The following is a 12,295-nucleotide window of genomic DNA, read 5'->3' on the forward strand; positions in this document are numbered from 1 at the left end:
GGGGGAGCTTTTGTTGAAGAGAAAACAAGGGAGGGAAAGTCATTGTTGAAGAGAAAACAAGGGAGGGAAAGTCAATGCTTGTCGTACTTTTGCCAACAAAGTAACATAATAACGCACCTCCTTAATATGTAAAACCTCGACCTTTGTTCCTTAGCCATGGATAAGCACCTTTTCTTCATGCTGGACGTTTCCTCATCCTCCTCAAAACGCACTTCTTCTTCGTGATCATCTCCTCTTGACGTTGATGCCGCTGACGCTGAGTGGCACTGACCCATTGTTTGCAACGTGCACCCGCAGGTTGAGAAAATATTTGCAGCAGACCCACAAGAAGGTCCTTGAATGGAGTTTTTTTAATGGACCGGTGCTTCTGTTGGACCCTCTCCTAGGCATGCTCTCTTAATTACATCTACGATATATATTTCTACTCTCGAATGAAACTGGGAAGTCTCTTTTGCAATTTGCATATACAAAAGAGACCTGCTAGGTTTCACTACAAGGCTGGCTAATTAAGCCATTTGTCTTCTTTGTGGTTTGGCCTTTTTATTATGTGTAGGTAATTAATGCAATACTATATATTATGCATTGAATCGAAAACCCAGAAGAAAAAAATTAACCAAAAGGGTTTAATTGTTGTTAAGTAAAGGAAGCCCTTAGTAGTGCATTGATAATTACACAAGATAAATTAAATATGTTGCAAAAGATTTCACATATATTTCTCAACATTTAAACATCTAATCCAAAGTGTTTGATACAACTAAGTTAAGGAAAGAGTTTATAAGAAAAATTATTTTATGGATACTTTTCCTCACATTATCTATGATCTCTTTTAGTTATTTAATAACATTTCAGTAAATTTTTTATGTATTAATATATAATTTTAATAAATTTTTCCCTTAAATCTAAACTCAAACCTCAAATTTCAAACTCTAATCAAACCTTGAACCCTAAATTAGAGTTAAGGTGCAAAGTTTAGGATTCACTGTTTAGGGTTTGAGGTCTAAAGTTTGAGATAAAATTATTATCAAAATTATATATTAATGACATAGAAAAATTATTAAAATATCATTAAATAATTGAAAACGGACCATAAATAATATAATGAAAAGGTTGAATAAAATAATTTCTCAAATTTATATACATAATAGACTAGGTGAAAAGTAAAGTGTGGTATTTCAATTTTCAACCATTTCCTAACTGTTATTTGTAATTATTGTAACATTCATTGAGATAGATAGATCATCACTTCAATAAAGAACTTTTTGCCCTCACTTATTAATTCTCATATGTACTAGCTAAGAAGTTCCCAACAAACCCCTCAAGTTGTTCCACACTTTTCATTTTCTAAACATAAAGTAAAATGAGATAATGTTTTAGCATTTAATCATTTTCATCAATTATTTTCCTTAATTAAATAACTCATAAAAATATCTAAGATTTATATTTGATACGTAGTTATAATATAACATTATCGTTGCAGCATAAATAACCACCTATTATTAATGAAAAGATCACAATATATTTCATGTACCAAAAAATATCCCAATATTTTCATTTTAAAATATTTAGACAAATCATGTAATATTCTAGATATTATCATATATGAACTCTAAAATTGGAGCAACCTATTTCATTAGGGTTTAAATATTTTTAAGTTTATATTTTCTTCCATTTAAATTTAAATTTATCTATTTTATTTTAAAAATTATTTATTTATTTTAAAATTTTAAAATTTAGGTCTAGTTATTAATTTATCATTAAAATTAATTTATTAAATTCATTCATATTATATTTGAAATAGATAATTTATTCATTTGTTAGCCATATAATAAAGAAATAATGTTGTAATGAAATTAAATTTGATAAAAATTTAATATTTTTAATTATACTTATATTTTAAATCTTAAAAAGTAAATGTGTTAAATTCTTGAAAAGAAAAATAGTGGACTAATTTCTAAAATATGAAGAGTATAAGGACTTAAAGCAGACTTTATCGTTCCTCCAATGCCATTCGAGCCCTATCTTCAAGCAAAAGTCTCGAAACCGCATCGTTCATAAGCTAACCAAGGCAGGGCACGCATGAGATTCCTAGAACCGGAGCAATTCAATCGGTGAAACAAATAAAATACTAGTCAAATTAAAGGCTTAATTCAGAAAATACCCCTAAACTATACCTGTATTCTCAAAATGGTACTTAAACTTTTCTGATCAAATGTGGTACTCAAATTTAACTTCTGATATCCATTTTATCTCAAAAATTAATATCGTTAAGAAAAAAATTTTAACCAATCAAAAACTGCCACGTCAAAAATATTTGATTTTACCCTTTTTTATGGAATTTGTTAAGGAGAAAATAAAAATGTTAAATGTTAATATTAAAAAAATAAAAATAAAAAACAAAAGTTTGCTCTTCATCCCTCTCTCCGCCCCCTCTCGGCTCCCTTCCACCACCACCGCTTTCTCCTCCCCCTTCTTGACATGGCAAATACTGTTGACATGGCAATCTCTGATAGGCTAAAACCTTTTTTTCCAACGGTGATAAATTTTGGAGTAAACTGGGTAGTAGAAGTTGAGTACCACATTTGACAAAAAAAAAATTTAAGTATCTTTTTGGAAACTCGGGTATAGTTTAAGGGGTATTTTTTAATTATGCCTGAATTAAATCATCAATAAAATTTCTATTAGAAGTTCCCCTAAATATTGGTTTCGTGTTTGGCTCGTATTCAAGTAGTAGACGCTCATAAGGTTTCTTGTTGCCTAAAACACCTTCGCTTCCTCTTATAAATTATATTAAACCTATAAATTTCTTTGCTTGAAATCGACCCTTTTCTCTCGATCAATCAATCAATTAAGGGTTTTGTTTTTAGTTGAAACCCTAATTTCTCAAAGCCTCCTCCTTGTTTCTTGTCGGGTATTCTTTCTGATGTTATAGTTGGACAAAGTTTTCACTTTTATTTGTTCTCTATCTCTAATTTAGAAAAAGAATTGATCTTCTACTGATGTTTCGATGTTTGAAATTCGCAGCGGATAATCAGGGATCGAGTCTTGCAATGGCGAAAAGTTCCTTTAAGCTTGAGCATCCATTGGGTTAGTTTTTTTTTTTTTTTTTCATTTTTATCCTTTTTCTTTGTATAAGAATTTGTTGAAAATTTTGCTTGCTTGAATTATTGACGCTTTAAAATTTTCTTTGGTTATTCATTGTTTTATTATTATTATTATTTGTATTAAATCTATGACTGCTGTATTTACTGTTGAGAATTAATTGATTGTTAAACCTTGGTTCAATCAGGGGGATATCTTTGTCAAATTCATGAGATGTTACATTGCTTCAGTATACCGATATTCCTATAAATAGGTTTGCTTTCTTAGAGAGCGGATACTGTCTTGAAAAGCGCTAAACGTTGAAGTTGTCTGTTTGCTGCACAGTTGCATCTTTTTGCATTTATTCCATGATCTGTTGCTTCTTTTTGAATTACATGCTAGTAATGAAATATAATTGCAAATGTTGGTATTTATTTCTATTTGTCTCGCCTCTTTTGAATATTGTCGCAGCATCCTCGTTATCTTTGCTGTTGTCTCTGCTTTACTTGTTCACTAATCTGACTAAGCTACTAAAATTTTTGTTAATACTCATCATCGTCTTTTAAAATTCCCAATTTTCAGAAAGGAGGCAAGATGAAGCTGCTCGCATCAGGGCTAAATATCCAGACAGAGTTCCTGTAAGAATATCGAAGTTACAATCTTCCTTTTCTTCTGAACATTGTTTTCCTGCATTATTTCTTTTAACATTCATCTTTACTTACGGTGGCAACATGCAGGTTATTGTTGAGAAAGCTGAAAGGAGTGACATTCCGGATATCGATAAAAAGAAGTTAGTTGCATTGGCCCTTACCAAAATTCACTTTTCTATTAATAGTAATATAACTACAATGACGCTTGTTCTTTGTACCCATGCTTTCAAAGTGTAGAAGATTGATTGTATTGAACATGAAAACAGCAATACTTTACAATTCTCTGTTATTCAGTCTGTTATTTGCTAAACTTGCTTAAATTTTTTTTTCTGTTCTTTTTCTTTATATTCTTCTTTTATTGTGGCTTCCAGGTATCTTGTTCCTGCTGATTTGACTGTGGGCCAATTTGTTTATGTTGTACGTAAAAGGATTAAGCTTAGTGCTGAGAAAGCTATATTTGTCTTTGTGAAGAACACTCTTCCTCCTACCGGTGAGTAATGATATTAGCTTCACCATTTGTTCTTCTGTCTGTGAGGATTATTTCTTTTTTTTTTTTTCTAATTCGGTTTTTGCAGCTGCCTTGATGTCTGCAATTTATGAGGAAAACAAGGACGAAGATGGTTTTCTTTATATGACTTACAGTGGAGAAAACACATTTGGTTCCCCTTCACTTAAAGCATAATGCTATCACACTATGTAAATAGCTAAAGTGGAAGGTGTAAATTCTCGGTGGTGCTAATTATCCCCAGTGCTTTGCTCTTGACAATGACGGTTTTATTATTACCTGAACTTTCAATTTTATTTTCTATAATTAAATGGCTGAATCCAACTTTAGCAGCGATTCATAATTGTAAAGTTATTCTGGTTTTAATTATGATCCATGAATGCTTAAAAGTTCTACAAGGTTAGGAGACAAGTCAATTGTTTGATATATATCTCTCTCTGCCATGATTGTTATCCAGTCATTTTCCGACAGTATGGAATCGTTTGGTAGATCCATGAAAGGTGCTCAAGAAACTTTGTTATGCTGTTAAGTTGCCATAAATTGGAGAATATAGGTCACTCAAAAATGAATGAAGAATACATCAAAGCGTTGGCAATTACAATTTTTTTTAATGTTACGTTCATTTGGAGGAACCCTTTTTCTGGCATTTATTCTTGACCCATGTTAAGCCCTTGGATATCCCATTCTTGAATTTCTTGGCTCCCATCAAAGCGGCTGTTTTGGCTTTATTCAGTCCACCTTTTCTTTGGGGTTTCTTCTTGTCGTGCTCATTCTTGGCTGTAGCCTCCTCGTCTTCCATTGCACCAATTCCTCCAGCACCCCATTGATCAGCCCAGCTTGGTGCCTCACTCGCCATGGGTCCTTCTTACCCTTCAATTCATAGCAAAAACAAGGTTATAAAATGAACCCAACCCCAATCCCAATGATAATAACCTTGTTTTAAATGCAACGAAGCAGTAGATATTTTATGTTTGCTCATATTAAAAGAAAGAAAAAAAAATGAAACCCTCGCAGCCAAATCTATGCTTGAATGATTGAAGCATAGATCCTTTGTTGGAGTGCCATGAAACCATAATTACGAGAGCTTCTTTTTCTTTTCGTGTGTAAATATGATCAAAATTTGATACGAAAAGGAAGAACTTAAAATAGTATATAAACTGGATCTTAAACTTATGCCTACAAGCATCTGCAGAAGTAAGTTTAAGAGGTTTTATACCCTCCCTGTGGGAGCTAATGAAAAGGATCAAGGATGTAGTAGAAATTATGAGACTTGAGCATTTGTTAGTAATAGATGAAATGAAAAAAAGCAACTAGTAAAACAAAGAGAAGCGGTTTGATGAAAGATAGTAATGGTAGTACGCACCTGGTCCTGGTGATGATTACCAGCGACTCTGCTATGCCTGAAAAAAAATTTGATAGAAGCAGGAGATGAACAATAATGGGATTTCTCTGCTCAAGAACCTTTAAAAACGTAATAAAGAAAGGACCACTTGGAGATGACTTTGTCTTTTAATCTTATTTTGCTGCCCCTTTTTTTAAAGGACTTGCCAACTCACTTGTTCCCATCATCTGAAGCAAACTCCTTGTAGCATCTTCATATCTGTTTCTTTCCTTTTTTTTAAAAAAAAATTTACTATAAATAATTCATGATGATTATTATAATATTTGATGTAAACCTTCATGCCATGTTCAAATGCTAATACTTGCATTCCCTTTTTACTATCATTTGATGCCATCCTGTTTTATGTTCATTATTTTACTTAGTTACGGCTGCTTAAAATACTATTTAGCCAATGGAGTAATTGGACGATGCTCCTTTCTATTTTTAATATTTTCTAGGAAAATCTAAAAGAAAAACATAAATCTGTGTCCTAACCCCACTTTTTTCCCTGATTAGAACTAAACGGCAGAATAAATTGAAAAGTAAGAAAAGAAATTTCATCTTTATTTGACCAAATGAGAGTGCAGCTGTTGGTTCTTGATCCCTTTTATATATTAATCATGGTTCGATGATTGCTAGTTACTTGATTCTTATAGTTTGAAATAAAATCTTTAAAGAAAAGTAATTAATGAGGTCTTTCCTTATTAAAATATCCCTCAAACACCAGAACTAAATACCATATATTAAGTATGGAATGGCTTAGGAAGTCCTTGGTTGAAGAAACAAATTAGTAGTTGTTTTGACACTGACTCTTACATCTTGAAAGATTGGTATTTGGCCATTTTCAAAGAGTAGAAATGAGTTAGGTAAAATATCCTACTGGGTTTGGCAGCTAACTCCATTTATCAGCCCAGCTAAGTGCTCCATGACTTCGTCAGTTGTCACATCTACCGACCGTGAACTGCCTCAATCATACAAAAAGCAGCTGCTTTGGGCTTGGCTTTATTTAAATCCTGCTTTCTCATTGGTTTTCTAGTTATGGACGGATGCCGCAATCATACAAAAAGCAAGGTGTGGCAATGCCACAACTATGTATATTCAAGGCAAGAAATCAGTTTCTTCCATGAAAACACGTATGAGCTTAAAACAGTAATAAATAGACAAGAAGCTGAGGTAAGGTAAGCCCACAAAAACACTAAAACAATGTGTGCGGATTGCGTGCAGTAATTTGGGATAACCATAATCACTACCTTTGTCGAGTATATTCTACCCGCTATAGATAAAAATTTAACATCCTATCCTTTTAGTCTCTTTTAAAGCTTGTCGACAAAGAACTGGTATGTACCATTCCATGAATACATTGTTGTTACCATGCAAGCATTTTCTTTTTGCCATTTGTTTCTTCTTACCATTTCAAGAAGGCAATTAAACATCTGCTTGGAACAAGTTTCGTGGCAAAAAGAAGAACAATTAACCTAGAAATGGAAAACAGAAAATGAAAATAAAAGAATATTCAACCCTTTTAATGTTCTCCCAAAAGATAATCGAATCGAAAATCTGAAAGTTGAAGCCTAAACAAAAAAATGTTCTTAGGCATATACAGATTAGACGCTGATAATAATGTCATAGAAACATGAAAATGTTCAAAGCAAACAAAGAATTGACTGAATAGCTCAACTTGAGCTCCGCAGTTAAATAACTTGATTTTGTTCATCATATCATATCATATCCCATGTCACCCCGTCATGACATCGTGGTTCCTTTTCTTGTAGCTAATTTAAAGAGGCCTTGTACGGCGACCTCTGGCCCGACCACATAGAAGAGCATGCTTTGGGATTGGATATTCATCTCTCCATGAATTTGCCGGGGAGTAAACCCTGAGATAAAACTGTTGCCCTAAATATTGTCTGGCCCAGTTCTCTGACCTTATATTCCACATCCCCACGTTGTCCAGAGCCATGTAGATGGCGGTCCATGACCTCGGATACACCTGCAAATGTATTCACTCTAGCATATCAACAAAACAGGCCTTCCAGCTGATGCACCTTAGGTCTCTACAGCTCATCACATTATGGAAACACCTACTATCTATATATTGCATTTGCATACCTGAGTAGTGCAGCGAGACACTGCGTCTATCAAATTGTAGCTTCTTCTACTATCAGGCGTCCATTGCCCTCCATCCATCCTGATTCATCCAACATCTTGATTAAATACATTTCGCCATGCATGGAAAATTGAACCTCGTGCATAAATAATATACTGTAATCCTTACCCTACAACAAAGAAGGAATATCCATCTATATGCCATGATTGAACAGTGTTCTCCCAGTTTTGAAATACGATTTCAACATATTCCCGGAAGTCGGCTGCCATGACAGAAGTCTGTAAGTAGGCATTGTTTCCTGAAGGAGGCCGAGTAGGGATGCTTCCGAGATTGAAGACACCGGGAATCTTGAAGTAATCTGCTAGTTTTAACGGGGTATCTGGTGGAACATATGAGACACCATTGACAGCATACCTCTGCTTTCCATTAATATAAGGCGCAGAATTGGCAAGCATGATAGTGCGGCTTGGGGTGATCATTCCATAGTGGTAGGAGCCTTGGGGATTAGGCCTAGGTCCACTCGCTGTCAGGTTCCAACTGGTAGAAGAAAAAACGTATCAGCTACACGTTTTTAGGTTATCATATGGCTTCTGAAAAGAACGTAATTAATAATGTACCGTATGGATCTCGCCTGCATGAGTGATGGAGCAATTTGGAAAGTGGGAGCCCAAGGAATCAGACCGGAAACTCCCTTTCTCGAATTGCTGTAGTGAAGGATGGCAGTGGTTGTGAGCACACGAGGAGTGAAGCGCGAAGAGGCAACGACATAGTAATCCTGCGGCGCCTGATCGGCGGTGACCAAGAACGAATACGACTGCCCGAGATGGATATCGAAAGAATGGTAGGTATTCTGAAGCGTATGAGATCCTTCTACTTCTATGAGTTTGAGCTTGTGGCTCTGGATCCTGAAGTTAATTGAAGTGGAGATCCCAACATTCGATACCCTGAACCTGTATGTCCTGCCCGGATCAACTGTGAATGTGTATCCATTCCAACCTCGACCATTAATAACAAGTCCATCAGGGAAGGGAAGGCTATGTCCACTCTCCAAGTAACGTCTTAATACCTTAAGAAGCAAAAATAATACGATAAAGAAGGCTCGTGAGATAATAAAAACAGATACACAGATTTGTTAGTTCTTACATAGTGATTTCTCTTATACCAGTCTCCGGCCAGTACAGTGAAATCTCCGGCGGGAGTTGGAAAAGGTACTGGGATCTTAGGGCGGCTCCAGATTCTGATGCTGCCATATCCACCAGCAGCCTTATGGAAAAAAAGTGATGGGAAGTAGAAAAAGGTACCAATCTGGTCTTTTACTTGGAGCACGTAAGTAAAGTTTTTCCCTGGTCGAATTGGACAATTCGTGCCTAACACACCATCCTGCCATGAGTTTCTCCTCTGCTGCACTCCATTCCTGAAGAAACAATAAAAGCAGGAGATAAAAAATCAAATTTCAGATCAATTGTAGCATCTATATTCTAGAAGCTGTTTCTGTTTATTCCATATTTGATTCCTTTAGTGGATAAATGTACAGTACTAAGTTCCTGCCTGCTAAACTGGACTAGTCCCTATTACTGTATACTATTACCCATATAACAGAATTATAGAAAATAAAGATAAAACATTTGGCATGATCTTTACAATGTGCAAAGACGCCAAGCTTTAATTATGCGTTCAACAGGTATGTATTAAAGCAGGTTGCGTAGTTAAAAGATTTTAACCCATTACGATAACTAGGCCCAAGCCCCTCGGCTTATGCTGGTGTGCATAATTATACTCAGGGCTTTTATTTGTTAGTTGGAAGCGCATGCATTAAAATATTTTATCTTATAACTACGCAGACGGCAGACATATACGTTATTTTTATATAAAAACATAAAACTTTCAAAGTAACATTATTTGGAGTTTTATTAAGTTATGAGACCAACTTAGGTTTAACATATAACTAGATTATTTATTTGAGTGAAAATAAATAAATAAATATATTTATTAAATATTTATATAAAATTAAATTAATCCTTAGATGAAATGGTAAAATTAAATATTTAAAAGTGATTAAATTATGGGTTCAAATCTTATAATATTTGAGTTTTTATTAATTTTATATAAAAATAAAAAACTTATTATAAAGGATATTTTAATAATTTCTTAAATAAATTTATGTCTGATTAACTGACCATAATAATAAAAATAATAATATAGATATACTCATTTTTAATGCTTTAGAGATGAATAGTGGCAGACATTAATTATCTTTATCTCATTTGGAGAGAGATGTAAGTATTGAATAGATTTTATGGTTGATATAAATATTATTTAATTTTTATTTTTGTTTCATTTATTGTGAGATGATATCTTCAAATATCAATCTCCAAAGGGTACAAAAGAATCAATAGTATCCAGTTATGATTATTAAGGAAAAAATGACATTCCATATCTAATCAGAATTAAAAAAAAAAAAAAAAAAAAACCGAAGAAACATAGAAAGTTACAATCCTCACCTAGCTTGCATTATTATCTCATATTCCCATTAAATTCTTAGAGAGCTATTAGTCAGAAAAGTGAGATTTTTAATCATTTAACTATGCTCAGATCATAGCGTTAGAGTTTGTATAGAGATCGCTTATGAGATTGTAAATCAAAATGAGAAAAGTAAGTGAAAAGAAAGAAACTATGCTTTTTGAACCCCGCCATGCACTTCCATACAAAAAGATAAAAGAAATAGGAATATGCTCATTTCCTGAATCACAAAATCAGACCAACATTTTAGTTTCATCAAATAAACCTCGCATTAGTTGATATTTTTCGCTCTTCCTCAAGTGAATAGTTTAGTGCAAACCAGCACTTCGAGCAAATGTTAAGCTTCCCCAATATTTTACGTTGCATTTTTTAAGGAAGTGGAAGATAAAGTAAAATAAAGAGAAAGTAAGGAAGGAATGTTGGCAAATTTACCAAGAGATGAGGAATGGTACGTTTAAGTAGTTATAAACATGGATAATGAGGTTATCATTAGTAACTGCATCGATCGTAGGCCCTGGAAACTGCCCATTTATTAAGATCCCCTGCATCACAATTGCCACACTCCAACCCATTACTTCAACGAAACAAAATCAAGCCTTTCCCAAATGCCAAAAAGGAAAGAAAGTAATGAAAACCAAAACTACCTTTTGCTTAACGCCAAGAGGGTAAATATCACCGTGCGTGACTTTCAAAGTGAAAAACCTATAAGGGCTTTCTCCATTGACGCCAAGAAACAAAATGCAAGCAATGAAACTATAAACAACAAACTTGCTATCTTGCATTTGCTTTGTCTTTTCTACTTTGAATACAGAAAAGACTGCTTTGTTTTGCAAAATGTTATAGGTGACAGAGATTTAGAAAGAGCGGCTCTTTTAAGGCACCATTCTTGTATCTTTCTCTAAATCTGTCTTTTGCTTCTATGGAGGGGAGGCAGAAAAAAGAGTTATGTGTTTCTTTCGCATGCGTATGCAACTGAAAGAACAACAGTTTTTATAAGATTACATATGCATATTTAAGCAGTAGCTGTCAGTTTGTTCCAACTAAATACGGCCGAAACTAGGGAATCACATGGTCCCCGGATTGATCGTGACTATTGCCCTTCACGTGATGTGTAGTCAGACCGGTTGTGGCCGCTTGATGTTTGACTGTGATTTGGTTTTGGTTTGACTTTTAGTTTAGACCTTGAAAACAGAAGAGGAAAACAAATCAAAGCTTGTAATCTTATGCAAAATTTTAAGTAAAGCCTGTCAAAGTCACAAGACAGGGGTCAAACCCCATCACGTGCAAGCTTGGAATCACCTAAACATCATGTGACCCTGTCCTTTTTTTTTGCGCGGGTGGAATTAATGTATGTTTTATGTCTGTCTGACAATTTTTGAAGTCCCTCTCAAGTTCAAACTTAAATTCTCTTTTTGAAATAACAATGTGCAGCCAACACTTGTACTTGCCTATCCATCTTTTTCGTTTTCGAGAGGCATGGCACAATTAGTAGAGTATGGCCAAAAGAAAGAATCATGGTCAGAATAGTCCTCTTTTGATGGGGCAAATAAAAAACTATGGGACGCCTTAATGCCTAGTAAGCTACCAAATTCAACACAATGCTTCAAAGCAAAGAAAACAGACTCCATGACCGGAGTGAGATTAACGAGAATAGTACCACCATTTCAACAGTTAAAGCCGGTTTAGTTTCCACTTTTACCTCGGGAGTTACAGTTCGGTATGGTACAAGGTTCGGCTGATGTCTCGTCTGCCCCAGAAACAGCTACATACGTGCAGAATGGGATCCACAGTGGACTGTCGTGCTTTAAACTAATGCACCGTCCAGTTCCAGTAACAGCAATGTTAGGTAATCAGGTGCCTTTTCATGATGGTAAAAGTTTAAGCTTTTTCTTCTTTTTTAGTAGTGAGAAACACAATACCCTACAGCGACAAACATGATCCAAGGTCGGGGCCGAAAAAGGGTTTATAAAGCTGCTTTCTTTTTTGTGAAAATTGTCTTTCCTCATTGACATTATGGGAATCTTGGAAGCGATTACATTGCTGAAACATGAGTA

General features: G+C 34.5%; 2 protein-coding genes and 1 long non-coding RNA gene across 4 annotated transcripts; 1 reads left to right on the plus strand and 2 right to left on the minus strand.

Moving 5' to 3' along the window:
- Positions 1-2,673: 2,673 nt before the first annotated feature.
- On the plus strand, positions 2,674-4,644 carry LOC108450250 (autophagy-related protein 8C-like). 2 transcript variants are annotated; one of them, XM_053028633.1, is made up of 6 exons: positions 2,674-2,908; positions 3,022-3,084; positions 3,661-3,716; positions 3,816-3,868; positions 4,100-4,218; positions 4,304-4,644. In XM_053028633.1, exons 2-6 carry the CDS (start codon positions 3,048-3,050, stop codon positions 4,408-4,410), a joined length of 372 nt encoding a protein of 123 aa, XP_052884593.1. In that variant the 5' UTR covers positions 2,674-2,908; positions 3,022-3,047; the 3' UTR covers positions 4,411-4,644. The 2 variants fall into 2 exon arrangements, with proteins under 2 accessions (XP_052884593.1, XP_052884594.1); XM_053028634.1 differs by having other exon boundaries at positions 2,680-2,742.
- Positions 4,645-4,734: 90 nt separating this feature from the next.
- Positions 4,735-5,977, minus strand: LOC128293133 (uncharacterized). The gene is made up of 2 exons (XR_008283207.1): positions 5,597-5,977; positions 4,735-5,103 (listed from the first exon to the last, which is right to left on the minus strand). It is a non-coding gene; the product is annotated as an uncharacterized LOC128293133 (long non-coding RNA).
- A 1,084-nt stretch (positions 5,978-7,061) lies between these two features.
- On the minus strand, positions 7,062-11,220 carry LOC108452196 (L-ascorbate oxidase homolog). The gene is made up of 7 exons (XM_017749963.2): positions 10,886-11,220; positions 10,674-10,783; positions 8,865-9,135; positions 8,339-8,787; positions 7,890-8,258; positions 7,724-7,802; positions 7,062-7,604 (listed from the first exon to the last, which is right to left on the minus strand). The coding sequence occupies exons 1-7, from the start codon at positions 11,021-11,023 to the stop codon at positions 7,392-7,394; spliced, it is 1,629 nt and encodes a 542-aa protein (XP_017605452.1). The 5' UTR covers positions 11,024-11,220; the 3' UTR covers positions 7,062-7,391.
- Positions 11,221-12,295: the final 1,075 nt, after the last annotated feature.

The sequence above is a fragment of the Gossypium arboreum genome, chromosome 5 (genome assembly GCF_025698485.1).
Source record: "Gossypium arboreum isolate Shixiya-1 chromosome 5, ASM2569848v2, whole genome shotgun sequence".
NCBI lineage: Eukaryota > Viridiplantae > Streptophyta > Magnoliopsida > Malvales > Malvaceae > Gossypium > Gossypium arboreum.

What these genes read in the sequence shown, in the direction of transcription:
- LOC108450250 (XM_053028633.1), top strand. Translation starts at nt 3,048, where the DNA reads ATGGCGAAAAGTTCCTTTAAGCTTGAGCATCCATTGG. An exon ending in TAAGCTTGAGCATCCATTGG is followed by an intron (nt 3,085 to 3,660) that starts GTTAGTTTTTTT and finishes CCCAATTTTCAG; the next exon opens with AAAGGAGGCAAGATGAAGCT. An exon ending in GAACACTCTTCCTCCTACCG is followed by an intron (nt 4,219 to 4,303) that starts GTGAGTAATGAT and finishes CGGTTTTTGCAG; the next exon opens with CTGCCTTGATGTCTGCAATT.
- LOC108452196 (XM_017749963.2), bottom strand. Translation starts at nt 11,023, where the DNA reads ATGCAAGATAGCAAGTTTGTTGTTTATAGTTTCATTGCTTGCATTTTG. An exon ending in CTCTTGGCGTTAAGCAAAAG is followed by an intron (nt 10,784 to 10,885) that starts GTAGTTTTGGTT and finishes ATTGTGATGCAG; the next exon opens with GGGATCTTAATAAATGGGCA. An exon ending in TATTCCTTCTTTGTTGTAGG is followed by an intron (nt 7,803 to 7,889) that starts GTAAGGATTACA and finishes TGGATGAATCAG; the next exon opens with GATGGATGGAGGGCAATGGA.